At 41.1% G+C, this 27,516-nt stretch overlaps 1 protein-coding gene across 2 annotated transcripts; it reads right to left on the minus strand.

The window, feature by feature from the left end:
* Positions 1-164: 164 nt before the first annotated feature.
* Positions 165-27,375, minus strand: dclre1a (DNA cross-link repair 1A (PSO2 homolog, S. cerevisiae)). Of its 2 annotated transcripts, XM_055930801.1 has the most exons (9): positions 26,324-27,375; positions 20,119-21,366; positions 15,603-15,736; positions 14,360-14,478; positions 13,952-14,095; positions 13,538-13,683; positions 6,400-6,554; positions 3,350-3,491; positions 165-1,947 (listed from the first exon to the last, which is right to left on the minus strand). In XM_055930801.1, exons 1-9 carry the CDS (start codon positions 26,769-26,771, stop codon positions 1,775-1,777), a joined length of 2,709 nt encoding a protein of 902 aa, XP_055786776.1. In that variant the 5' UTR covers positions 26,772-27,375; the 3' UTR covers positions 165-1,774. The 2 variants fall into 2 exon arrangements, with proteins under 2 accessions (XP_055786776.1, XP_055786777.1); XM_055930802.1 differs by lacking the exons at positions 165-1,947; positions 6,400-6,554 and having other exon boundaries at positions 3,378-3,491.
* Positions 27,376-27,516: the final 141 nt, after the last annotated feature.

Here is a 27,516-nt window from a genome sequence, read left to right on the forward strand (position 1 = left end):
CTTGCTGTGATGATAATCCTCAGCATATTTCTCTGGCTAAAGTAGAATTGCCAAACCAACAAACAATACAAAAAATATCAGTCACTCTGGAACAGTGATCACACTCATGTTCCAAGAAACCTAAAAACATTGATTTGAACAGGAAAGAGAAAGTACATGCTTAATAACTTCACACCATCTGTTTAATGCGATTTAACATTAAAATTCTGATTTACATGGTAAAACAAAAGATAACAAAAAACAACATGGTTGACCCAAGTGATCATCCAGTGATTTCTCTAACAACCTCCCTGTCAGAGGACACTTTGGTTTCTGCCAAATAAATTTGAGCAGCTCCCCCACCCCTCAGTGTTCTGTAGCAACTCTCTCTCTCTCGTTGTATCTGACTGTGCCATTCACTTTGAACTGAGTTTACAGCGTGAGCGGTCATGAGTAGATGCGCTTGTTTTGAGATCAAAGCGAGAGCTGCATGTAGAGACGTTTGCACATTTTGTTCTTAATCTTTGCTAGTAAGTGAGATAAGAGAGCTGTAAAATGTATTGTTATCCATCAACCTTGATGTGAAACTATTGAGAATGGTAGCAAACTGCATTGTTAAAATGGTTAAGATGCTAGTTGGAGCTGTATTGTTAGATTTCAGTGCAGCCTTTGATGTTATTGATCATACATTGTTATTGGAAAAAAACTCACTTGCTAAGGCTTTACATCACCTGGAGAGGTATTTATCCAATATAACATCAGAGATGTACAGTGTGGTGTCCCTCAGGGCAGTTGCCTTGGGCTGTTACTCTTCTCTATTTTTACAAATGATTTGCCACTGGTCTTACAAGAAGCTAGAATTACTATGTAGGCAGATGATTCCACACTCTGTCAGCACCCAAAGCCAGTGAGCTGACTGAAATTCTAAATAAGGACTTAGTAGTATCAGAATGGGTGATTAATAATAAACTGGTCTTAAATACATCTAAAATCATTGTATTTGGTTCAAAACATTGTCTAAGAGAGAAACCTCAACTGGAGTTGTGCATAAGCAAGTTGAGGAAGCTAAACTTGGGTAAAACATTGTATGTTCAGTTATCATGGGCAAAGTAATATTGACACATTTGTGAAGATGGGTAGGGGTATGTGTTTACAAAAATCTGTTCTGCATTTTTCTACTATACTAGTTGTTCAGGAACTGGTCTTGTCCCATCGTGATTACTGTTTGTTAATATGGTTAAGTGCAGCAAAACAGAGCAGCACGCCTTACCTTTAACTGCACATACCCAACATAACAACATGCATGCCTGTGTTTCCTGGATGACAAGAGATTAACTGCTTCTCTTCTAGTTTTTATGAGGAATGAAAATCCCAGATTGCCTGCATAATCAAATGACATACAGCTCAGACAACCATACACCGCACAAAATGTCACCAGGGGTCACTTCACAGTCCCCAAGTCCTAAACAAATTCACGGCAATGCACCTCCCATCACCCAAACAAACAGCAAAATTACCTTAAGAATTGATAAAAATCATCTCATGGCACACACTAACAAACATAATTTAGACACAGATTATTCTTCAGTTGTATTGTTTGTATATCGTTGCATTTTAAATTTGTATAACTATTCTTGTCTATTAGTGTTTTGTTACTTGTCGTGTTTTAGTGTGGATCGCAGGAAGAATAGCCGCTGCTTTGGCAAAAGCAAACGGGGATCCGAATAAACCAATTGGTAACAAGTATTGTGTCATATACTGTTTTCACTGTGTATGAACACTGAAGTGTCCTGTTTTAGATTCCTTTAACATTATTAGCCTCTGTTAGCCACTCTCTGAAGCACCTCTCCATGGCCTTCCGGCTAGCCCAGCTGCCCACGTTGACTGTGGGGATTATCTTGAGGGGCCGCAGCCACTGGACAAAACGCCTCAGCTCCAGGTAGCTGCTGTGCTCACTGTAGGGGATGCCTAGAGTAAGAGAGAGACCGGGGGGGGGGGGGGGCAAGTGAGAAAGGAGCATCAAAATAGAAGTCAGAAACAGGAGCAGCAAAATAGACCAACACCCCCCTACCCCTAGGGCCTGATATGGGGACCCACCAACCCACCAAAACATTTTTGCAGATTCAAAGCAAATTTCCTGCAATTTTACATATTTTGCCATGGTTTATGACGTGTTCATATGCTAATCGGGGAGCCCCCAACCTCCAGGGGGCCCCCAATCCAAACAAAGGGAGTAGTGAGTGAGGAATCAGGCCAATGGGTTTAGATTACTCAGTTTTGGATGCGTTCAGAATTATAGCTAGACAATGTCCTTAAATTTTCCCCATTACACGTGCTATAAAAAGGGAAGCACAGCCACGATCTACCCCGTGACACGAGCCTACCAGGCGAGCTAAATTACTTCAAAAGTTTTTACCCCCAAGCCATAAGACTCCTGAACAGGTAATCAAATGGGTAACTGGACTATTTGCATTGTGTGCCCCCCCCCCCCCCCTCTACACCTGTTGTATTCGGCGCACGTGACAAATAAAACTTTGATTTGATCTCACACCCAAGGCAAAAAAAATAAAAAAATCCAGAACACAGACAATCAAAGCTATATACAGGTGTCGTCATTAGCAGAGGTTCTTGAAACCTTTTCTGAACAGCACGTTCTTGAGCTGTGCCTTAAAGGACGACAGAGACTCCGCTGTTTTTATTTTATAATAAGTTTGTTTAGTATTTAACATTTTAATCATTGAGTATGCTTTAAAGGGATAATGCGAGAGTCTGGTAAATCATACTTACCCAGAGTCAGATGAACTCATGGATACCATTTATATGCATGCAGTTTGAAGGAAGTTAGAGGTCGTTTTGTTAGCCAATGCTAGCTAGCTGTACCGGTAGACTTCCAGTCATTGGCTCACGAAACTATCTCTAAACTTCCTTCATACTCGCACTATCCCTTTAAAATGCTCAGATGTCATACTCATTCCGGCTTTTCATCAAGTATAATTCGCTGCGAGCCATTGAGGAAGATTTATCAGACTGAGTGAGTTTGACAGCAGTTGATAATTAGCTCAGGGGATGCTACACAAATTAACGGATGGATAGAAACAGCACAATTGAGCATACGATGACGCATTCACATAATGGGTGAGCCTAGTATGTTGATATTTGTTGCTAACTGTATGCATTTTTACAAAAACAGTACATTCTAAATAGTATGTAGTATGCTTCATTTTAGTAAGTAGTAGGTGTGACATGGCTAATGTGAGTCAATGTCTCCTAGTTAGCATGCTTTACATTTCATGCCTAAGATCAAAACCAGCAGTGCTCTGGGCCTCAAGGGCCAGATCTGAGCACACATGGTATAGATACTGGGCTGTACCATAGATGCTGATGTTGCCATGGACCATAGGCTTGATATCCTCCACAGCCTCCACCCTCTGACTGAAGGTCCAGCCCGTGGGCTTGAAGGCCACCAGCTGGTCATACTGCCCCGAGAACCTACTCAGATGAGCCTGCAGGTTCTGGAAAGGAAAAAAGGGCATGGGAGTACATACTTTGGTTTAGTACGTGTGAGGAGTGAACAAATAGTTTGAGCCTGTTCTTTTCTGAGAGGAATGAAAACCAAAGCGGCATTACCGACATGTGACCTAGAGTTTTTGTCATACTCTTGTATTTTAGCTTCACCCTTAACATTTTGAAATGTTGTATTATATCAGGTGCAAACTTTCCACTACCCACACACACTATCAAATGCACAGAAACACCAAAAGCGCAACGAAAGTGTTAAAGCAGGAATCATGTTTTACTGCTTTAGATTGACACATTCAAAATGTATTTGCTGCTGTACAAGTTGTAAAATATAATTCATTTGAATTGCTTCTATATTCTCTTTGTAGACTTAAAGCAGAAATTTGCAGGTTGTGGGAGACACTTCTTGTCTAGTGTTTTCACTTTGAACGAAAACAAGGGGGTTGAGTCCTGAGCCGCCTTGGGCTGGCCTTCTGGGTAAGGTCTGTCTTTATGCTAATCCCGCCTACTCGAATAACCCGGAGCTGGAGAGGAAGTGAAAGTCACTTGCAAACTAATGTTAGAACTGCCAGAAACAAACAGAGCAGATGAAGTCAGCAAGCATCATTCTTGGATCTCATTATTGTATGAAAATGTGGAGGGAATCTCAAAAGAAAATAAACATTTTCAAAAGCTTCTCAAATTCTATTTTGGATTGCATTTTTAGATGGAAAAGATGGAATTTTTTTACTTTGTCCAGGGTATTTCAATTATATGCCCTTGTGCAGTACAGGGATTTTTTTAAATGTATAACAGTTTTGAATGAGCACTTCTATGGAAAGTGTTTGGTAATGGATATTGCTTGTGTTTTGCCAGATCCAGAATAAGAGTAATAATCTCTATTTTTCTGAATGTAAAAAAAAAAATACGTTTATTCTATTTATTTAGTTTTTAACCGTATCATGTTCTTTTGCAATATGGACAGCACAAAAGTGGTTGTTGTTTAAGGTAGACTCAGCAATATACACAGCAGGGTGATTACCTGATTACAAACATAATTAAAATCTGTCAAGACTTCCACTATTGTATTTTTACAATGTATGCCCTCCCTTGAAATATGTCAACATTGGGAAGAGACAACTGTGGCAGTTTGAATTTTGGTGCATTTCTGTGAGGTTGCTGCCCTGCTTTGTAGGAGAATATTGTCTTACTAAGTCAACCTTTAAGCACTTTTGACATACAGTACCAGTCAAAGGTTTGGACAGCCTACTCATCCAAGGGTTTTTCTTTATTTTTACATTGTAGAATAACAGTGAAGACAAACTATAAAACCACACATGTGGAATCATGTAACCAAAAAAGTATATATTTTACATTTGAAATTCTTCAAAGTAGCCACCATTTGCCTTGGACAACTTTGCACTCTCAAACCTTTTCATGAGGTAGTCACCTGGAATGCATTTCAATTAACAGGTGTGCCTTCTTAAAAGTTAATTTGTGGAAGATCTTTCCTTCTTAATGTGTTTGAGAAAATCAGCTGTGTTGTGACAAGATAGGGATTGTATTATGGGAAGAACAGCTCAAATAAGCAAAGAGAAATGACAGTCTATCATTACTTTAAGACATGAAGGTCAGTCAAAACGGAAAACGGCAAGAACTTTTAAACTTTCTTCAAGTGCAGTCGCACAAACCATCAAGCGCTATGATGAAACTGTCTCTCATGAGGACCGCCACAGGAAAGGAAGACCCAGAGTTACCTCTGCAGCAGAGGATAAGTTCATTAGTTACCAGCCTCAGAAATTGCAGCCCAAATAGATGCTTCAGAGACACATCAACTGTTCAGAGGAGACTGTGTGAATCAGGCCTTCATGGTCGAATTGCTGCAAAAGAAACCACTACTAAAGAACACAAATAAGAAGAGACTTTCTTGGGTCAAGAAACACGAGCAAGGGACATTAGACCGGTGGAAATATGTCCTTTGGTCTGGAGTCCAAATTTGAGATTTTTGGTTCTAACCGACGCGTCTTTGTGAGAGGCAGAGTAGGTGAACGGATGATCTCCGCATGCGTGGTTCCCACCGTGAAGCATGGAGGAGGTGTGATAGTGTCACCAGCAAAGCCTCCCCACACCCTCTGATTTATTTAATATCCAAGGCACACTTAACCAGCATGGCTACAACAGCATTCTGCAGCGATACGCCATTCCATCTGGTTTGCGCTTAGTGGGACTATCAATTGTTTTTCAACAGGACAATGACCCATCACACCTCCAGGCTGTGTAGGGGCTATTTGACCAAGAAGGAGAGTGATGGAGTGTTGCATCAGATGACCTGGACTCCACAATCAGACCTCAACCCAATTGAGATGGTTTGGGATGAGTTGAACCGCAGAGTAAAGGAAAAGCTGCCAACAAGTGCTCAGCATATGTGGGAATTCCTTCAAGACTGTTGGAAAAGCATTCCAGGCGAGAGAATGCCAAGAGTGTGCAAAGCTGCCGTCAAGGCAAAGGGTGGCTACTTTGAAGAACCTCATAACACATATTTTGAGTTAAATACTTTTTTGGTTACTACATGATTCCATATGTGTTATTTCATAGTTGATGTCTTTACTATTATTCTACAATGTCGTAAAAATAAAGAAAAACCCTTGAATTTTTACTTTTTAAACATGTCATTAAACCTTTTTAACTAGGTAAGTCAGTTAAGAACAAATTTTTATTTACGATGACGGCCTAGGAACGGTGGGTTAACTGCCTTGTTCAGGGCCAGAACAGATTTTTAACTTGTCAGCTCGGGATTCAATCTAGCAACCTGGCCCAACGCTCTAACCACTAGGCTACCTGTTGCCCCGAATTGAATGAGTAGGTGTGCAGAACTTTTCACTGGTACTGTATAGGAACTGTAAAAATCACTACAGGACCCACTTTGAAGTTCAGTTGCATCATGGGTAGCACATGGACCTTTGCGGCCTTCCAGTCGGTGGTGATGAGCTGGCGGATGCGCTCCGACTCCAGACAGCACATGGTGTTGAACTTGTCCCGGGACAGGCAAACTTTGGAGCCCAGTACCTCTGCCAAAGCTATGGACAGAACATAGTAAGACAGTTAAGCCAGAGTCATATATACACAGAGAGTATAGCCAACTTTTTGTCACAGATTCATGATGAGTATTGTTGGATTCTACTTCTAGTAGTTCAGTTGGCTACCCAAGATTAAAATCCTGGAAGTGGCTTTTTAAAATGGTCAATGGCCACACTCTCTCTTAAGCTCTAAGCAAAGCATTTTTGTCAACCTTCCAATGCATGTCAAATTTTAGCATTGTTTGTGGTTTATGTCCAAATCATCCCAAAGTGTCTCAAATTGATTGTAGCTCGGTGGACACCAACAGTTCGATCGCGATCGACTGGTAGATCTTTAAGGCATTCCTAGTCGATCACCATACATTTCTGTACTAAAGTCAACGATAAAGCTATGGAAAGTTTAAAAAAAATTATCAGAATTGCGCTGTTGACGGTACATGCACTTGATTCAGAAGCCCTGCGTACCGGGTAGGCAGTGTTCTCATTTTTAACCATTTAATTTGTCAGAAAAGACAAACTCAGCCAACCCAGCGGACTGGGACATCTGTTGCAAAATCGAGTGCGCCTACAGCGCTGGCCAATCGAATACGTCAAATCACTGTGCCTATTGCTTCCACCAACCCGGCCTCAACAGCTTGATACTAGTCTGTGAGATTTCATAACTTTTAAAACCACGACCAGAGAGAGACTGTCAAAAAAATACAGCAAAGAGCTGCTGTTTTTATGAGTTTAAAGGGGAATTTCACTTTGTCTCTGCCACGGCATATAGTCACATTTCCATTTAACTGGTAGAATTGGGAAGTTCCCGACTGGTGTGCTCATAGTGAACTACAAAGTTCAGCATTCATAGCAAATGCTGATACCGCCCACAAAAACTAGAATGGCGTTGTTTACCTCGACCAACCAACACACAGTAATTTCAGAATTTCGCTCGGCAAGATGTTTTTGAAAACTTTTGTTTTTCATCATGCCCGTGTGGTGTTCTGTGCCTGGCTGTGCTAACTACAAACAAGTGCGAAAATGCATTATCTTTCACCATTCTAACTACCAGAGATTCACCCCGACAGTGGCTTGCGGCTATCAAGAATGATGCAGTAACCAAACGTTACAGTGCTGTATTGAACTAGCTAAATCATATAGCTATCTTTTGGTATACACACTGTCAAAATAATAATTTCCTCTCTACCTTATCCCCCGAACACTGCAGACCTTTAGCGGGAGAATGCATGAACAAGCTAACGTTACCAAATAAAAAGTATCTCAATTTGGTAGCCATCTATTCCACAGTTGTCTGGAAAACACTCAATGACTAAAAATCGAATTGTCGATTATAGCTTGTGTGTGTTGGTAGCAATGATGAGTGTGTATAAATCGTCTACGGTAAATAAAGTTAACCTTTTATTTAAGTTAAAAAAATATGGTTGGTTAGTTGGTTTTCAGCCAGTCTCAGCTAGCCAGTCTAATAGAGATCAACACAATTAGTGAGGTGGTTAAATTGTATATATTTTGTTGTAGGTGGTACAGAATCTGATTCCACCAACATGCACTTCGAACCACTAGCTCTGCACAAGGTGAAGGTAAGTTGGCCAAAATATTTACAAGCTGACAGCTAAGATAGCTCTATTTACAATAAGCATGGTATAAACATGAATTGGGTAGTGTTTGTATGGTTTACGTTTGTGTTATGGGGTGGTTAGAGGTAGCCTGAGGACCACAGCGTACCTTCCAGACTATGTAATCAATGTAATCTACCCCTCTCTTTTTACCTTTTCTTTTTGTAAAACTCAGGTGATCTGGAGTCATTCCACAGTGCCCCACTGAAAACCCCCAAAGCGGGGGCATTTTGGGTACAAAAGCATGATGGAGCGGACACAACTTGCAGTTATGGAGCACAACAAGATTGTGGGGCAGAAACCAGCAAGGGACACAAAGGTATAAAAGCAAGACTACAACACTAATGACACAACCACCTCATTCTCTCTGCAGATTCTCAAAACACAATACATGTCTACAAAATTCTCCTGCAAAGGGCTAATATTGACATGAATGATTTGTCAAAGTCAATGGGATGGGGAAGGTTTACAGACAGTACTTTGAGATGAGGGGTTTTGGTTGTGCAGGGTTGTGCTTAGATAGTGAATGTATTGTTGTGTATGAGAGGGATTGAGGTGCCATTTCTACTCAATCTCCCATACACAACAAGTCATACTGTGTTAGAACTGCCTTCCTTAGACTTTTAACACCTTTTTTAGCCTCCTAGCCCATTCACTTTGTTGACTGATCTTTTCTCTCAAAAGCAGCTCCCAATATCCCCTCATTGTCCCTAAAACAAATTATCTGTGCCACACCAAACAGTACCTATACTGTAACTCCCAGTAATGGATACCAAAAATCTTTGGTTAAATCACATGATCTGGTCTAACAATCTATAGCTAAGAGAAATGGTGATCCGCAGATGGGAGAGGTGATAATTATGAAATTGCCATACCAAAGAAACATTCAGGGAATACTTGTAAAGCCGTGGGAGGAGTGTTGTCATGATCAAACTGCCATGCAGCTCCTCATGAGTCATCTGTTTGAAATGCAGCATAATATCTAATCGCTCGAGAGGGATACAGTTCACAGGATACAGTTCTGCTATAATGACACACGCAGGAAAAGGAATTATGTATCTAGAATCCACTCCAGGAAGAAGCCCAGGCTCTACACAGTATTGCCTGTAAGGCAAAAACAATTATACTCTATTGTACAGTTTGAACAACAGTTGAACCGTGCCAGCATAACATCAACATTATGGTAGATTAGTTGAACATGCATACATGTGCACAGGCTTTACATTTACAACAATATCTAGCCTAATAGAAAGAAATGCTGATGTTAAACGTTTGCTAACAAGTTATAAATGCAAGGAGTGGAGCATAACAAGTTAGCAGGTGCCAGGCTAACTAGCTGGCCAACTTCAGGCATGTGCTAACGTTTGCTGGTGTAATAAATACCATTTAAAATAACACAAGCATATTGCTATTACATTGTTATAACCAACTTCTTTCGAAACAGGGCTTCTCACAAACTCATAAACAGATACAGAAACCCACACACACACACACCCAAGGACAGAGGGCTGGCACAGACCTTCCATAAACACTGATAAGAAAAGGGTGCTTGGGTCCGCATTTCACGAGATAACGAGACACACACACATACTCAAGGACAGAGGGCTGATATAAACACCAATTAAATAGGAACATCTGCGCACACACCTAATCTCCTGTTTTAGCTGAACATTTGGTAACAAAGAACTTTTGCTGCAAGACTCAGAAGGATGACGCACAGCTCATCAGGACCAATCTGAGAAGACAACAACCTGATCAGGACCAACCAGAAAACCAGATCTACCAGACTCAACCTACTTTCTGTGCTGTATAAAATGTCTATGTATTTCTGTTATCTGGGCTCTGTCTGCAGGTTCCTTACGAGCTGAATGAACGAGTCCATGCACGCTTGTATCAGATATCTTTACCTCTGAATAAAACTGCTTTTTATTATACGAATATCCACCCTGTCCAGAGTCTCTACTTCGTCTCAGTTCTCCAGTAAACTTGTGACATCAACACTGGTAAACCTAACTTTGTAGCTTGCTGTTTGGTAGCTAGTCGTATCTACGACTAAAAAGAGAAAAGATGGTTTTACAATCGAGATACAAAAGATATCTGATTAAAAATATAAGTTTTACAGTCATGATATGGCTAACGGTAGTTGTTTAGCTAGCTACCTATGTAGCTAGATAAGTTAGCAAACAGAAATTTGATTTCCCCCACTGTAACACAGTAGTATGTGAGCCAGCAATACACAATATGGGTTTCAGTAGATAAACTAAAGTTAGCTAGCTAGATTGCAGGAAAAATAACTTGCTTAGCTACGTACTGTCTTTCAGATCAAATTTTATTTGTCACATTACAACAGGTAATCGTTGTTATACAACAGGTAATTCAGTGTGTTCATTCCAACCTTACAGTGAAATGCTTACTTAAACCCTTAACAATGCTTTAAGTTTAGAAAAAGTAGTATTAAATAAAAATAGAATAAAAAAAATAGAATAATTAAACAGCTTAAGTAAAATAACAATAACGAGGCTATATACAGGGGGTACCGGTACAGAGTCAATGTGGGGGGCACCGGTTAGTTGAGGTAATATGTACATGTAGGTAATGAGTTAATGTGAATATGCATAGATAACCAGAGAGTAGCAGCAGCGTAAAAGAGGGGTCTGGGTAGCCCTTTGATTAGCTGTTCAGGAGTCATGGCTTGGGGGTAGAAACTTGGCGCTCCGCTTGCCCTGCAGTAGCACAGAGAACAATTTTTAGGGCCTCCTCATAGAGGTCCTGGATGGCAGGAAGCTTGGCCCCAGTGATGTACTGGGCCGTACGCACTACCCTCTGTAGTGCCTTACGGTTGGAGGCCAAGCAGTTTCCATACCAGGCAGTGATGCAACCAGTCAGGATGTGCTCGATGGTGCAACTGTAGAACCTTTTGAGGATCTGAGGACCCATGCCAAATCTTTTCAATCTCCTGAGGGGGGATAGGTTTTGTCGTGCCCTCTTCACGACTGTCTTAGTGTGTTTGGACAATGCTAGTTTGTTGGCGATGTTGACACCAAGGAACACAAAGCTCTCAACCTGCTCCAATACAGCCAGTCAATGAGAATGGGGTTCGTGCTCAGTCCTCCTTTTCCTGTAGTCCACAATCATCTCCTTAGTCTTGATCCCGTTGAGGGAGAGGTTGTTGTCCTGGCACCCACGGCCAGGTCTCTGACCTCCTCCCTATAGGCTGTCTCACTGTTGTGTCATCTGAAAACTTGGTGTTGGAGTCGTGCCTGGCTAGGGAGTACAGGAGGGGACTGAGCACGCACCCTTGAGGGGCCCTCGTGTTGAGGATCAGCGTGGCGGATGTGTTACCTACCCTTACCACCTGGGGGTGGCCTGTCAGGATATCCAGGATCCAGTTGCAGAGGGAGGTGTTTAGTCCCAGGGTCCTTAGCTTAGTGATGAGCTTTGAGGGCACTATGGTGTTGAACGCTGAGCTGCATTCTCACATAGGTGTTCCTTTTGTCCAGGTGGGAAAGGGCAGTGTGGAGTGCAAAAGAGATTGCATCATCTGTGGATCTGTTTGGGCGGTATGCAAATTGGAGTGGGTCTAGGGTTTCTGGTATAATGGTGTTGATGTGAGCCATGACCAGCCTTTCAAAGGACTTCACGGCTACAGACGTGAGTGCTATGGGTCGGTAGTCATTTAGGCAGATTACCTTAGTGTTCTTGGGCACAGGGACTATGGTGGTCTGCTTGAAACATTTTGCTATTACATAAAATGACAGTGAAGACACTTCATTGGTCAGGGCAAGCTCGGAGGACACGTCCTGGTAATTCTTCTGGCCCTGCGGCCTCGTGGATGTTGACCTGTTTAAAGGTCTAACATCGGCTACGGAGAACGTGTTCACACAGTCATCTGGAACAGCTGATGCTCTCATGCATGTTTCAGTGTTACTTGCCTCGAAGCGAGCATACAAGTAATTTAGTTCATCTGGTAGGCTCGTGTCACTGGGCAGCTCGAGGCTGTGCTTCCCTTTGTAGTCTGTAATAATTTGCAAGCACTGCCACATCCGACGAGCTTCGTAGCCGGTGTAGTACGATTCAATCTTAGTCCTGTATTGATGCTTTGCCTGCTTGGTCCTTCGCAGGGCATAGCAAGATTTCTTATAAGCTTCCAGGTTAGTCCCGCTCTTTAAGCGGCAGCTCTACCCTTTAGCTCAGTGCGGATGTTGCCTGTAATCCATGGCTTCTGGTTGGGGTATGTACGTACGGTCACTGTGGGGACGACTTCATCGATGCACTTATTGATGAAGGCAGTGACTGATGTGGTGTACTCCTCAATGACATCGTAGGAATCAGGAACATATTCCAGTCTGTTCTAGCAAAACAGTGCTGTAGTTTAGCATCTGCTTCATCTGACCACTTTTTTATTGATCTAGTCACTGGTGCTTCCTGCTTTAGTAAGTAGGAATCAGGAGGATAGAATTATGGTCAGATTGAGGGTGAGGGAGAGCTTCGTACGCATCTCTGTGTGTGGAGTGAAGGTGGTCTAGAGTAATGTTTTCTCCCTCTGGTTACACATTTAACATGCAGAAATTAGGTAAAACGGGTTTTAGTTTACCTGCGTTAAAGTCCGCGGCCACCTGGAGCGCCGCCTCTGAATGAGCGTTTTCCTGTTTGCTTATGGCCGTATACAACTCATTGAGTGCGGTCTTAGCGCCAGCATCAGTTTGTGGTGGTAAATAGACAGCTACGAAGAATGTAGATGAAAATTATCTTGGTAAATAGTGTGGTCTACAGCTTATCATGAGATACTCTACCTCAGGCGAGCAAAACCTTGAGACTTCCTTAGATTCCATGCACCAGCATAGGCTTTCATGCACCAGTGAGCGGCAGACCCTCCACTGAGACTGGGAACTCAGAAAAAAACAACTGCGAACTTAGAAATCTCAGACTTCCGATATCAGTGTGTTCAAGATAACTGGGAACTCCAGTTGTCTTTAAAGCACCATGACCATCAAATGCATCTCTACCATACGTCCAGTAAAGTAAAAAAGATAATTATTTGCAATTTATGCTCAGCTGTGCCTCGCAAGTGCTACACCAACTCATGTGTTTTGTTAACAAAAGCTTGACTTTTGAAATATAATATTGTCTGAGAAGAACAATATTGGCAGGCCTATAGCCAATATGCTGTGATAAATAGGCCTACTGCACAAACCTAATTCCAACAGAATGGTTTTTATTAGGTTCAAGTAAAATAAAAAAATCTTAGCGGTAGATACCGGCTTCCTTTTTGACTGCGAAAGTAATCTTGACTCAGAAAAGGTTGGTGACCACTGGTGTAGCTCAATAAAGTTAATTTAAGGTGATCAAACACTCAAAATCAGCACTCACCCAAGAATACTTTCTCTTTGCCCACTGAATAGGAGCCACACACCACCAAAGTGCGAGGGTTGAGGGTCACACACATGACGGCTGTGTTGGCCGCAAGGTTTATGACCTCCTGCTGCGTGGGGAAGGTGTATTCAGGACTGCAGTAGCTAGAGCGTGAAAGAGGAGAAATGGTTTGAGAGAGGTGTTTAACAGCAGTGGTTAAATTGAGCCGTAACCCAAGCTTCATGTTCACAGCCCAGCTCAACCCTAACCCTATCTTCATGACCACACCCCGACTCAAGCCTGACCCTAGCCATAACCCTAACAGTGGCTTTATGTCAACAGGCTGGCTCAACCCTAACTCAAACCCTACACATAGTTTCATGTCCACACCATGGCTCTACCCTTAGCCTAACCCTAGCTTAAAAAACTAACGTGGTGTCTAGGTAGAGTGTCTGGACTCGGCAGCTCAGCAGCTCGTGGTAGGCCTCCATAGAAGGGTCAGCTCTAAAGTCTCCCGTGTGAAGCACAGTCTGGCCATCGGGCAGGAACAGCAGCAGCATGGCAGCTCCTGGACAGCTGTTGGCAGAGAGGAGAGGACCAGGTAACATATCACAACTCAAGACCGTTTCTGAATGCCAAATAGAATCCGACCCCCTAAGAAGACCAGTAGATGTGAAAGGAATGGATAGGTTCTGTATGGTAATTGTTTCACCGCACGCTCCGATAGCCTGAGTGGAATTCTCACCATATGACATTTTTCATACTAATATAGGGAAGAAGAGGCAAGATGGGTCAACAATTCACAGTCTATTTAAAACCCTTTGATTTCTTCATACTCACTGGTTGGCGTCAAGCAGTGTGACCTTGAACCCATCCACAGTGACCTGGGTGTTCATGGGCAGGATGTGGACGTACTGCTCAGCCACCCTCAGCTTACTCTTCACCAGGTTACCTGTGATCTGGGGAGACGCACAGCTGTGAGCGGTCAATAAATGGGCTGCAATGCCGGACCACATATACAGTGCCTTCAGAAAGTATTCATACCCCTCGACTTTTTCCACATTTTGTTGTGTTACAGACGGAATTTTAAATAAATTAAATTGGGATTGTTTTGTCACCGGCCTACACACAATACCTCATATTGTCAAAGTGGAATTATGTTTTTACAAATGGAAGCTGAAATGCCTTGAGTCAATAATAAAAAAAATAATAAAAATGGTGCCATCTGGTTTGCTTAATATAAGGAATTTGATATGATTTAGAATTTTACTTTTGATACTTAAGTATATTTTAGCAATTACATTTACATTTTATACTTAAGAATATTTAAAACCCAAATACTTTTAGACTTTTACTCAAGTAGTATTGTTCTGGGTGACTTTCACTTTTACTTGGGTCACTTTCTATGAAGATATCTTTACTTTTACTGAAGTAGGACATTTGGGTACTTCTTCCACCACTGCCCATGACCCAAATCAAGTTTTACTTAATGAGGTCAAAAACCAAGGTGAAATCAGTGAGTTCAGCTGCCCTTTAAAGGGGCAATCTGCAGTTCCTACATCCATTTTTGAACTTATACAATTATGATTAATACCCATTGATTCTTGACGAATATAACTTCTAAATGTCTCATGAGCTTAGTTCAACTGTTGTACCCCATCAGAACCTATAATATAAGCTTGTTTTACTCCAATGTTTGTAAACAAAGTAAATGTAAACAAATACTATATAGCCTCCAAACATGGTTAAAACTATAATTTTGGTATCATGGATGGTCAGTCCTTGCATCCATAGCTCTGTCTATTAATTTGAGAGTGGTTAAGTTATGACTGAAGACTTATCTCTTCAGTCAGTCTTATGATTGAGTCTGGCCCAGGGATGGGAAGGTGAACGGCAAGGTACTGGAGAGACAAGCCACCTTTGCCGCCACCTTTGCCGCCACCTTTGCCGTCTCTTTGGCCCCAACTCTATATTGGGATTCCTGACACAATCAAAATTATTTAAAAAAATATAATTGATTGACAGCATGCATGCATGCATGGCCCCACATGTTCCATCTGTTTTAGTTGGGAAGTGCCCTTACGCTGTTACAGTAGATATGGAATGTAGAGCTCTTCTTCAGGCCTCCATAGTGGTCTGAATGGAAGTGTGTGAGGAAGTAAGTGGTGATGCCCTCAACCAGCCCATACTGAAAAGCATCCACAGCTAACTTAGTGCCTGTGCAAAAAGAGAGAAAAAAATAAAGCTGTTTGAATACCCATACTAACAATGTATACTACATACTATTAGTTCATTTTAGTATACTATAAACAAACGGCATCGTTTCAGTTGAGCGTACTAGCGCTTCACCTGTCTACCGGAAGTTGATGTTGAAGCTATGCAACCTCTGGCCAGCTTGTTAGCATAACAAATGACTTGCTAGACATTTTACAATTCCGGGTGTGTTCGTAAATTCTTTCAATCTGGAGTGCCAGAGTACGCTCTGGGCGTTCGTAAATCCAGAGTGTTGTCAGATTGTTCATTTGTAAATTCAGAGCGTTGAGAGCGCACAATGGACGCTCTGGCTGAGGTGTAGGGTTGAACCGAGCATTCAACGGGAGTCAAGCACCCAAGCTAACTGGCTAACGTTGGCTAGCTACTTCAAGACAAAAAAATTAGAGAACACCTCACTCTGACCATTTTACTCCCCCTAGTAGAGCTGGTTAGGCTGTTTTCATGTTATCCAGAGCGTTGGTGATGAACTGCTGTTGGCAACATTTTAATTACACTTTTTTGCCGAAGTTTACTGACACCGGCCATATTCAACGGGTGTTAAGCGTTCAGTAAATTCATCAGTTATTCTGCGCTTAGACAAACTCAGACGAGTGTGCTCTGAAATCGGAGTAGATAGCCAGAGTGAATTTAGGAACGCACCGAGTGTGCCAAAGCACAGAATAACTGACGCATTTACGAACGCTCAACACCCGTTCCGACGAGAGGGCTCTGAAATCAGAGTAGATAGCCAGAATTAACAATGTCCATTGAACGCACAATGACTATACCACTTAGCTAAGAATGATCGAGTCAATAAACATTGGGTAGTTATAGTTAGTTAATATACTGCCTGGCAAGTTCGATGTATTAGTAGCCAACTAACGTTACATACTGCTCTAATGTAACAAATTGTCAGCCAACACAACTTATTTCAAACGGCATTACTTTATTACATTGCTCAACATTTTCTTAACTTTAGTCATAATTAGTTAAAGCAATGAATTTGTATCCGCTCTCGGACTTTGTCTGCATATTTTCCGCCATTTTCTTCAAATCTGAAAATGTTGTGAAGCCACGCCCATTTTTTAAAATAATTGCATTATGGGCCCTAAAAGCACGGAAATAGTGTCCACTGGTTGTATACTTTGTATATTGTCAAATTTAGTACGACATTCGTGAACCTTGGCATACTAACTATATCCATACTATATACTCAATTTACAACACAGCTTTAGACAATAAGGCCATGAGATTAACGCTAGTCACTTCCAGACATACTTGAGAAAAACATGTTGCAGAATAAAATGAGTTTTATATGTGCAGATTTCCACTAGGTGCTCTTGATTTAGCTCTCCTGGAGCTGACTGGAATTTGCACTTTTTTAAATGCATTTTGCCTTAAACGCTAAAGCCAGGTAGGCCTAAACCTTTTGCACTGTAGCATAGGGTTAGCAGGAACATCTTGATATTGCTAGCAGTATTCTAAGCTATCTACAGTCGGAGACTAAGGTATAATACAACACGTTTCATGGAAAGGCGCTAGGGGTGGCTATCTTCAAAAAGTCCCCCATAAGTCCGTTTAATAATACTTTCCTGTGAATAGCCTACGCCAGTCTCCGACTGCACATTGTTAGCAGTATCTTAAGTGATTTCAGGAGGTTGTTCCTGCTACCAATTAGTAGAGGTCGACCGATTAAATCGGAATGGCCGATTTAATTAGGGCCGATTTCAAGTTCTCATAACAATCGGTAATCGGCATTTTTGGACACCGATCATGGCCGATTACATTGCACTCCACGAGGAGACTGCGTGGCAGGCTGACTACCTGTTATGCGAGTGCAGCAAGAAGCCAAGGTAAGGTGCTAGCTAGCATTAAACATATCTTATAAAAAACAATCCATCTTAACATAATCACTAGTTAACTACACATGGTTGATGATATTACTAGTTTATCTAGCTCGTCCTGCGTTGCATAAAATCGATGCGGTGGCTGTTAATTTATCATTGAATCACAGCCTAAGTCGCCAAACGGGTGATTTAACAAGCGCATTCGCGAAAAAAGCACCGTCGTTGCACCAATGTGTACCTAACCATAAACATCAGTGCCTTTCTTTAAAATCAATACACAGGTATATATTTTTAAACCTGCATATTTAGTTAATATTGCCTGCTAACATGAATTTATTTTAACTAGGGAAATTGTGTCACTTCTCTTGCGTTCTGTGCAACAGAGTCAGGGTATATGCAGCAGTTTGGGCCGCCTGGCTCGTTGCAAACTGTGTGAAGACTATTTCTTCCTAACAAAGACAGCCAAATTCGTCACTGGGGATGAATTAACAAAAGCGCATTTGCGAAAAAAGCACAATCGTTGCACGAATGTATCTAACCATAAATATCAATGCCTTAAAATCAATACAATATGTGAAATTCATGTTAGCAGGCAATATTAAACTAGGGAAATTGTGTCACTTCTCTTGCGTTCATTGCACGAAGAGTCAGGGTATATGCAACAGTTTGGGCAGCCTGGCTCGTTGCGAACTAATTTGCCAGAATTTTACGTAATTATGACATAACATTGAAGGTTGTGCAATGTAACAGCAATATTTAGGCTTATGGATGCCACCCGTTAGATAAAATACGGAACGGAATAAACGTTTTTGTTTTCGAGGTGATAGTTTCCGGATTAGTCAAAGGTATATGGTTTAGAGAGAAATAGTCGACGCGTTATAATTCCTGTAATAACTTGCGGCTGAACTTGAAAGGGGTTCCTTCGTTATTTTACCGTTCATGTCTTCCATAGAGAATGTCTTGATCTACTTCAAATAAGATCTGTGTTTTGTGCAGGCTTAAAACGCCTCAACGTTTTGATACCCGTGTAAATCTCACTAGAATAAGGTAACGTTTGTCAACATACTTTCATAAATCACTCTACAAAAAAAATGATCTTCGCTTATATTTAGCCAATGGTGATCAGAGTTACATTGTCCTATGGATATCTACAGAGTTATAAAATTGGCAAGGCGGTGTAAGCCTACACAAAACACAGACCTTATTTCAAGTGAATCTAAAAATATCCTATGGAATAAATGAAGGAACCGCTTTTCAGATTTTGCTAGAAGGTGTCATGGGAATTATGACTCGCACTTTGGTTGTCGATTCTTACCATGCCCATTTAAAATAGGATTTCCTGCATATAGAAATTAAAGTTTTTGTTTTCAACATTCATCACAGGTAACTTAAACTCTATTTTTATTCAAACAGTTGAGAGTATTTGTCTCCTAAGCAGACTCTTCAGTATCATTGTCACTTCAGAGCTGTGTGTGTGTGTATAAATACACACACACAGCTCTGAAGTGACAAATTAAGTTAAAATAAGTGTTCATCGTTCATTCAGTATTGTTGCAATTGTCATTATTACAAAAATGTGCGTGTGTATGATATATATATATTGGATTTTTTTTTATTAATCGGCATCGGTTTTTGCCCTCCAATAATCGTTATCGGCGCTGAAAAATCATAATCAGTCGACCTCTAATTTCTACAGAACGCCGTTTGGGTCTTTGCTTGTCAAAACAATACACAAAAGAATAAACGTTTTGTTTTCTAAATGATAGTTTCTGGATTTGACCATATTAATGACCAAAGGCTCGTATTTCTGTGTGTTATTATAATTAAGTCTATGATTTGATAGAGCAGTCTGACTGAGCGATGGTAGACAGCAGCAGGCTCGTAAGCATTCATTCAAACAGCACTTTACTGCGTTTGCAAGCAGCTCTTCGCAATGCTTCAAGCTTTGCGCTGTTTATGACTTCAAGCCTATCAACTCCCGAGAATAGGCTGGCAATACTAAAGTACCTATTAGAACATCCAATAGTCAAAGGTATATGAAATACTAGTGGTATAGAGAGAAATAGTCCTATAATAACTACAACCTAAAACTTCTTACATGGGAATATTGAAGACTCATGTTAAAAGGAACCAACAGCTTTCATATGTTCTCATGTTCTGAGCAAGGAATTTAAACGTTAGCTTTTTTTTTACATGGCACATATTGCACTTTTACTTTCTCCAACACTTTGTTTTTGCATTATTTAAACTAAATTGAACATGTTTCATTTATTTGAGACTAAATTTATTTTATTGATGTATTATATTAAGTTAAAATAAAAGTGTTCATTCAGTATTGTTGTAATTGTCATTATTACAAATAGGGATATAAAAATCGGCATCGGCTTTTTTGGTCCTCCAATAATCGGTGTTGAAAAATCATAAATCGGTCGACCTCTACCAATTAGCCATCCACAGGGCACACTGCATGCTACTTACACTAGTCACCGACCAACTCACCTGGAATCTTTTTATAAAACGGGCATCGCTTGGACTCCCTTTGCTCTCCATCGGTTCTCCCCCTGTTCCACCTCTTCCTACCTCCCTCACTTGGAGTCTGTGCACTTCCACCGTCTGATCTCACTCCAACTTTAGGGGTCTCCGTGGCATTTGCACTTCTGCCTTTCCTCTGACGTCCTCCATGGTCCCCTTTGCGCTCTTCAAGTACAGGACCCTGATGGAGACTCACCCCAGGTAAAACGTTCCCAGCCTCTTGCTCCTTCCCTTTGTCCTTCAGGGGCTTGAGCCCAAAAAACACCCCAATGTCTGTCTGTTTGAGCCCAGAGGCCTTGCCCTTGCTAGTTGTCATGGTTGCCTGAGATTGTTGGGTGGGGGAAGCTTGGGAAGATGGAGGCACTTGAGGTAATGACATGTTCAACTCCGTGTTTGTGTGAGCGGGGCACTGATCCAAGCTTTTGGAATGTAGGCTGCAATTGCTGCTTGGGCTGAACAGGCTCTCCCGTAAGCTTTCTAATACTATACTTTTTGCAGACTGGAGTGGAGGCTTAGCACTGAAGGCATTACAGTTATCCTCTGTATGCTCTTCTCTTGAGAAGCTAGGTAGGTGATTGCTATGCACTAATGAGCCAATCGATACCACCTGGCTGTCGCTGAATACTGGAGAACCTACAACTTCATCTGTTTCAGAATGAGCCACAAGGTTGGAAAATGACTCATCACTTGAGACTCCATCACTGAACAACAACATTGAGTCATTATTTTCCCCATCTTGTGTCCCATTAACTTCTATATCTTGGGGAAACTCAGACATGGGGGAATAGGAGATCTCATCATCACTAGAAGCTGAGGGCTCTGCTTTGACAAAACCACCATCAAGGCCTTCAACCCCACTATTGTCCTTATGGGGGGTTGATACTTTTGTTTTATTGTCTTGGAGGGTAGACTTCATGCCTTTGGTAGAAGGTGACCAGCCTTTCTTTTTTCGGATTACCTCTGGAGCAGGAGACCGGAGCAGCAGAAGGGCATTTGGCTTTGTGGGGGATGTAGCTCCACTGTGTCTGTTAATAGGAGAAGAACTCTGGCTGTCCTGTGAGCTCTCCAAGCTTAAATTGGCCCCGCCATTGGTTACCAACTCCAAGCTGAGGCAGGGCGCCTCATTGGTTGCTCGGCTGTGGGCAAGCAGGGAGTGGCTGTATCTCTGGTAGTGGCTCAGAATGGTGGAGTCGCACTGGATACCATTGGGACATTCTGCACACATGACATAAAACACAAAGACAGAGCAGGATTAGGAATTACAAGGGATATGAGATTATGGTTAAGAATGGCATTTGCATGTAATATAAAATAAACATGGGACATCATGAAACTGGAAAAAAAGGACATGCTTTTTTGAAACTTTCTGAAATTCAATACAATAATTTATTGAAGTTGGAATTGTTGGGTTATAACTTGAATTATACTTACTCCTGTTGCTATATTAGACATGATTGATTATGTAATCTGCATAATGAATGTATGTTGCTCTCTGCAAAATCACCCGATGTTTTGGAGGCAAAACATTACTGAACATAACGCGCCAATGTAAACTAAGATTTTTGGACATAAATATGAACGTTATCAAACAAAACATACATGTATTGTGTAACATGAAGTTCTATGAGTGTCATCTGATGAAGATCATCAAAGGTTAGTGATTCATTTTCTCTATTTCTGCTTTTTGTGACTCCTTTCCTTGGCTGGAAAAATGCCTGTGTTTTTCTGTGACTAGGTACTGACCTAACATAATCAGATGGTGTGCTTTCGTCGTAAAGCCTTTTTGAAATCGGACACTGTGGTGGGATTAACAACAAGTTTATCTTTAAAATGGTGTAAAATACTTGTATGTTTGAGGAATTTTAATTATGAGATTTCTGTTTGAATTTGGCGCCCTGCACTTCCACTGGCTGTTGTCAAGTCGATCCTGTTAACGGGATCTCAGCCGTAAGAATTTAACACACACACACAGGTCTAAGGCACTGCATCTCAGGGCAAGAGGTGTACCTACAGTCCCTGGTTCGACTCTAGGCTGTATCACATCCGGCCGTGATTGGGAGTCCCATAGGGCGGCGCACAATTGGCCCAACGTCGTCCGGGTTTGGCCGAGGTAGCCGTAATTTTAAATAAGAATTTGTTCTCAACTGACATGCCGAGTTAAATAAAGATCACACACACAAGCTATTTTATTTGCATTTACTGTCCCCGTTACCAGTAAAACATAATCAAAACCTCAATTTCTTTCACTTACTTGCTGTGCTGTTTCGTTGTTCAGTCATTTTCAAACAGGATTTCTACAGAACGCCGTTTTTGCGTGTCAAAAAAATACACGTCAAATAACAGTATTTAACGTGTCAAATAACCTTGTTGACCAAGGTTATTCACCTGAATATTACTATTCACCTGAATATGACTGCACGTCACATAATAATTTAACGAGTTCTTACATTTTTTTACGTAGTTATTACACCATCACTCGTATTTCATATGTCACAACGATTGATCGATACGTGTGCTATGATGCTGGAAAAGTTGTCTCACGCACCTACAGTGCTGGTCATTAAAAAAAATCTTGCTAGCTCATGGATGCAAACAATGTTCTTCCCCCAAAAACATAGCAAAACGACACCTGTTCCTATATAGCTAGGTGTCATCTTCTAAAACAAGCATAATTTATAAGACAGTTCTTATTTGGTGGTCGGACCCATCTATGTTAAGCGACCCACAATAAGGATTAGCCACAAGTGGACTCTGCGGTTAGCCTTCAAAATAAAAGTATGACATAATTCTACTATTTGTATTCATTTGCATCACTGTCAATGTCATAATTTAATTTTGAAGGCAAACCGCAAATTACACTATTGTGCCTAATCCTTATTGTGGCTAGCTTCACAACACATAATGCAGTCCGGTCGAGCGTCACTAGCCAGATAAAGCTAACTGGCTGCTTATAACGTTAGCTTTGGGCAACAGGGTTAAGTAGCTGGCTAGCTATTTATTTTCATGAACTGAAGTTCAATTTCAAAAGGTGAACAACAAGTGGCAACCTAGCTAAAACTAGAATAATGAAAATGACTGCAGTTTCTACTGGTCATTGTTTTCAGGCTGGTTGTATTGGTGCTAAAGCTAGCTACCCCAGAAGTTGCGGTCGAACAAATTATGCTTTATTACCAACGCGGTATTGTAAACACATCGCTCGTGGCCGGTGTTTGCACAGTTTTGACAGTGCTACTGTATCTTTTGTTGTTGTTGTGTTCCATAGTATGCATGTCGTGAAGCTAATAGCAGTGACGTTATTACTGTGTAACTCTAGTAGGGCAACATCTGAAAAATAGGGCACTTGGTAGTGTGTACCGGTGCTCGACCAGTTGGCGAAAGCCAACATCATCCACAACAGAGAACGGTTGATTGTCAAGGGCAATGAATTCCATTATCTTGGCTTAAATGGATTTCGTCTTTGAGTTGTCTCGCTGAAATTGTCTTACTCTTTCAAATGACTGCTCGACTTCTTGACTGCTCGATCCACAGAGCAGACATTGTGTGGGCTAGGTTAGTAATGTTGTGTTGCATGTGTAGCGCAAAACTTTACGTGGCGTTATTACGTTATTACGGGGCGGCAGGGTAGCCTAGTGGTTAGAGCGTTGGACTAGTAACCGGAAGGTTGCAAGTTCAAATCCCCGAGCTGACAAGGTACAAATCTGTCGTTCTGCCCCTGAACAGGCAGTTAACCCACTGTTCCTAGGCCGTCATTGAAAATAAGAATTTGTTCTTAACTGACTTGCCTAGTTAAATAAAGGTTAAAAATAAAAAATAAAAAAATAAATAAAAATGTACCTACGTTATATAGGTATGCACGGTATCTTTGACATTGGCGTTAAACTAGACATCGGGCCGACACCGATATGTTCATCCCTACTAAGAATATTAGTAATTGACTGACCAGGTCTCTCCAGATCTCCCAACAATGCTATTTCTCGGTTCAATTTTAGATCAATATTATGCTCTTTCAGCCATTCCTGAACCGGAGACCAGAAACAGACTACCTGAGGGCAATATCAGAACAAATGGTCTATTCTGTATCCTCACAACAAAATCTGCAGAGCTGCGATGATTTTATGCCCCAAATATTCAACATTTTGTTGGTGGCAAGAATTCTGTACAATCATTTTAGCTGAAAAGCACAAAATATTAAATCTTGCGTCATTTTATATATCAACTCAGACACCCTGTGCCATGGAATCGGTAAATCAAAAATCTCTTCCCAGTTATTTTGCAATCTGTATGGCACAGCTGTCAACATCCTGGTCCTCAAATGAAACTGGTATTCTTTCCTATTTATGCTATTCTGTTCCTCTGCCAAATTTTATATTGGGCAAACAGACCAGTTCCTAACCTCTTCCATCTGCCTCCTCCATTTTTGGTAGTGCTGTTATCAGTTGTTTGTAATCTTGGATTGAGCAGATCTTCCCATAGAATTCCAATACCTCCATGGAAGACATACAGTACCAGTCAAAAAGGGTTTATCATTATTTTCTCCATTGTGAAGACATCAAAACTACATGTAATCATGTAAGCAAAAAAGTGTTAAATCCAAATGTATTTTAGATTCTTCAAAGGGTCATTGCATTCTGCAGCGATACGCCATCCCCTCTGGTTTGCGCTTAGTGGGAGTATCATTTGTTTTCAAACAGGACAATGATCCAAAACACACCTCCAGGCTGTGTAAGGGCTATTTGGCCAAGGAGAGTGATGGAGTGCTGCATCAGATGACCTGGCCTCCACAATCACCCAACCTCAACCCAATTCAAATGGTTTGGGATGAGTTGGACCGCAGAGTGAAGGAAAAGCAGCCAACAAGTGCACAGCATATGTGGGAACTCCTTCAAGACTGTTGGAAAAGCATTCATCATGAAGTTGGTTGAGAAGAGTGTGCAAAGCTGTCATGAAGGTAAAAGGTGGCTACTTTGAGGAATCTCAAACATACTTTTGACTGGTACTGTATATACAGTTGAAGTCGGAAGTTGACAGATTTAGGTTGGAGTCATTAAAACTCGTTTTTCAACCACATCTTGTGAAGATGCTGGAGGAAACAGGTAGAAACGTATCTGTATCTACAGTAAAACGAATCCTATTTCGACATAACCTGAAAGGCCGCTCAGCAAGAAAGAAGCAACTGCTCCAAAACCGCCATAAAAAAGCCAGACTACGGTTTGCAACTGTACATGGGGACAAAGACTGTACTTTTTGGAGAAATGTCCTCTGGTCTGATGAAACAAAAATAGAACTGTTCGGCCATAATGACCATCGTTATGTTTGGAGGGAAAAGGGAGAAGCTTGTAAGCCTAAATAAAAGGTAAATAAATAAAGATAAATAAGCCGAAGAACACCATCCCAACCGTGAAGCACGGGGGTGGCTGCATCATGTTGTGGGGGTGCTTTGCTGTAGGAGGGACTGGTGCACTTCACAAAATAGATGGCATCATGAGGGAGGAAAATTATGTGGATATATTGAAGCATCATCTCAAGAGATCAGTCAGGAAGTTAAAGCTTGGTCTCAAATGGGTAATCCAAATGGACAATGACCCCAAGCATACTTCCAAAGTTGTGGCAAAATGGCTTAAGGACAACAAAGTCAAGGTATTGGAATGGCCATCACAAAGCCCTGACCTCAACCCTATAGACAATTTGTGGGCAGAACTGAAAAAGCATGTGCGAGCAAGGAGGCCTACAAACCTGACTCAGTTACACAAGCTCTGTCAGGAGGAATGGGCCAAAATTCACCCAACGTATTGTGGGAAGCTTGTGGAAGGCTACATGAAACGTTTGACCCAAGTTAAACAATTTAAAAGACAATGCTACCAGATACTAATTTAGTGTATGTAAACTTCTGACCCACTGGGAATGTGATGAAATAAATAAAAACTTCACAACTGGTCAATTCCCACCTGGTTAAGAACGCAGCACTAAAGGAGGCCGGGTAAGGGGAAAATGTTACAAATATTCCTGTTAAATATTTTTTTTCTAAACAATACTTTTACATACAAATGTCAAATATATACCAAACATCCAACTCTAAATAAAGCCCTTTCATGTAGGCCTATCGAATTTCAGAAAAATCCAGTTCCAGTTTGAGGAACGTCTCACGTCGCAACCTGAAACAACAATACTGTACCTTTGCGGTCATCCCCAGGAGTGTCAAGACATTCTGCGACATGCCATCTTTGCGATTGCACCACCAATATAGAGAATGGCATCTGACAGATCGGACAGTAACTTCCTCCAGTGGAAGATGCCTGGTGCACGTTCTCTCCAGCAGTAAGTGTACTATCATTATCCTGTGTTGACTGTGGAAAGGCGACATTTTGAGTTGAAAGTTTATTTTGAATAGACTCATTTGCCTTCACACCGAGAGCTTTATTTGGAGCTACTTTGGTGAGCTTCACATCTCTGACTGTGTTCTTCACTTGGACAGAAGTGTCTCCTTTGGTTAAACTTTTTGAGGCTTGTCTGTACTTAGTCATGGGTCCATTAAAAGTTTCAGGTGTGTCTTTGTCCTTTCTTTTCTTCTTCTTGAGAGGCTTATATTCCCATATGTCATCTTCCAAATCTTTCTTTGACATTTGAAGCAGCAGAAAAAAATGACACAATGTTTTAAAACACCTCGTTGTTGCTACAATATAGCCTGTTTACCCGCGCTTTTCTGTAACATCCTGCAAAAAGTCAAATGATGTCATTCCATACCGTTTTGGAAAAGTTGCATCCCCTCCAATCACCAAATCAAAACAGCTAATTGTGTTAGCATTTTTTTCTAAATAATAACCTGTCAACAAGAAACTCTAGCAACCAGACATAAAGCCAATGCAATGCTAAACATTTGCTATTTCGTAAGAAATTATGAAACGTATCCGACTAAAGGCGATTCAAGACTGACTGATCTATAAATCACCGTGCATCATGAATAACTACTAAATATTATTTGTACATCAGTCAGTCACAATTTACCCATGATACATCACGGTGATGCTCGCGCCCTGCTTTTCCACTAGTTACCACAGACACAAAATATTTATGAAAAAAACCTACGTATTTTTGTTCTTAACTTGTGCTTACGGTTATGCATAACGTTAACCACACTGCCAAGGTTAGGTTTAAAATATATATATTTGTAGAAGATAAATTACAGAAATTAGGTGGGGTTTATGACTTTGTGGCTGTGGTAACTGTTGACGACACCCTCGTCTATTGTTGTTAGGAATTACAACAGCAGTTTCCAAACAATTACATAGTAATTTTTTTTTATATAAATGCACTTTTAAAATAAATATGTATCCAAGATATCCTATATTAATGAGAGCACCATTTTTG

This window comes from Salvelinus fontinalis, chromosome 8 (genome assembly GCF_029448725.1).
Source record: "Salvelinus fontinalis isolate EN_2023a chromosome 8, ASM2944872v1, whole genome shotgun sequence".
NCBI lineage: Eukaryota > Metazoa > Chordata > Actinopteri > Salmoniformes > Salmonidae > Salvelinus > Salvelinus fontinalis.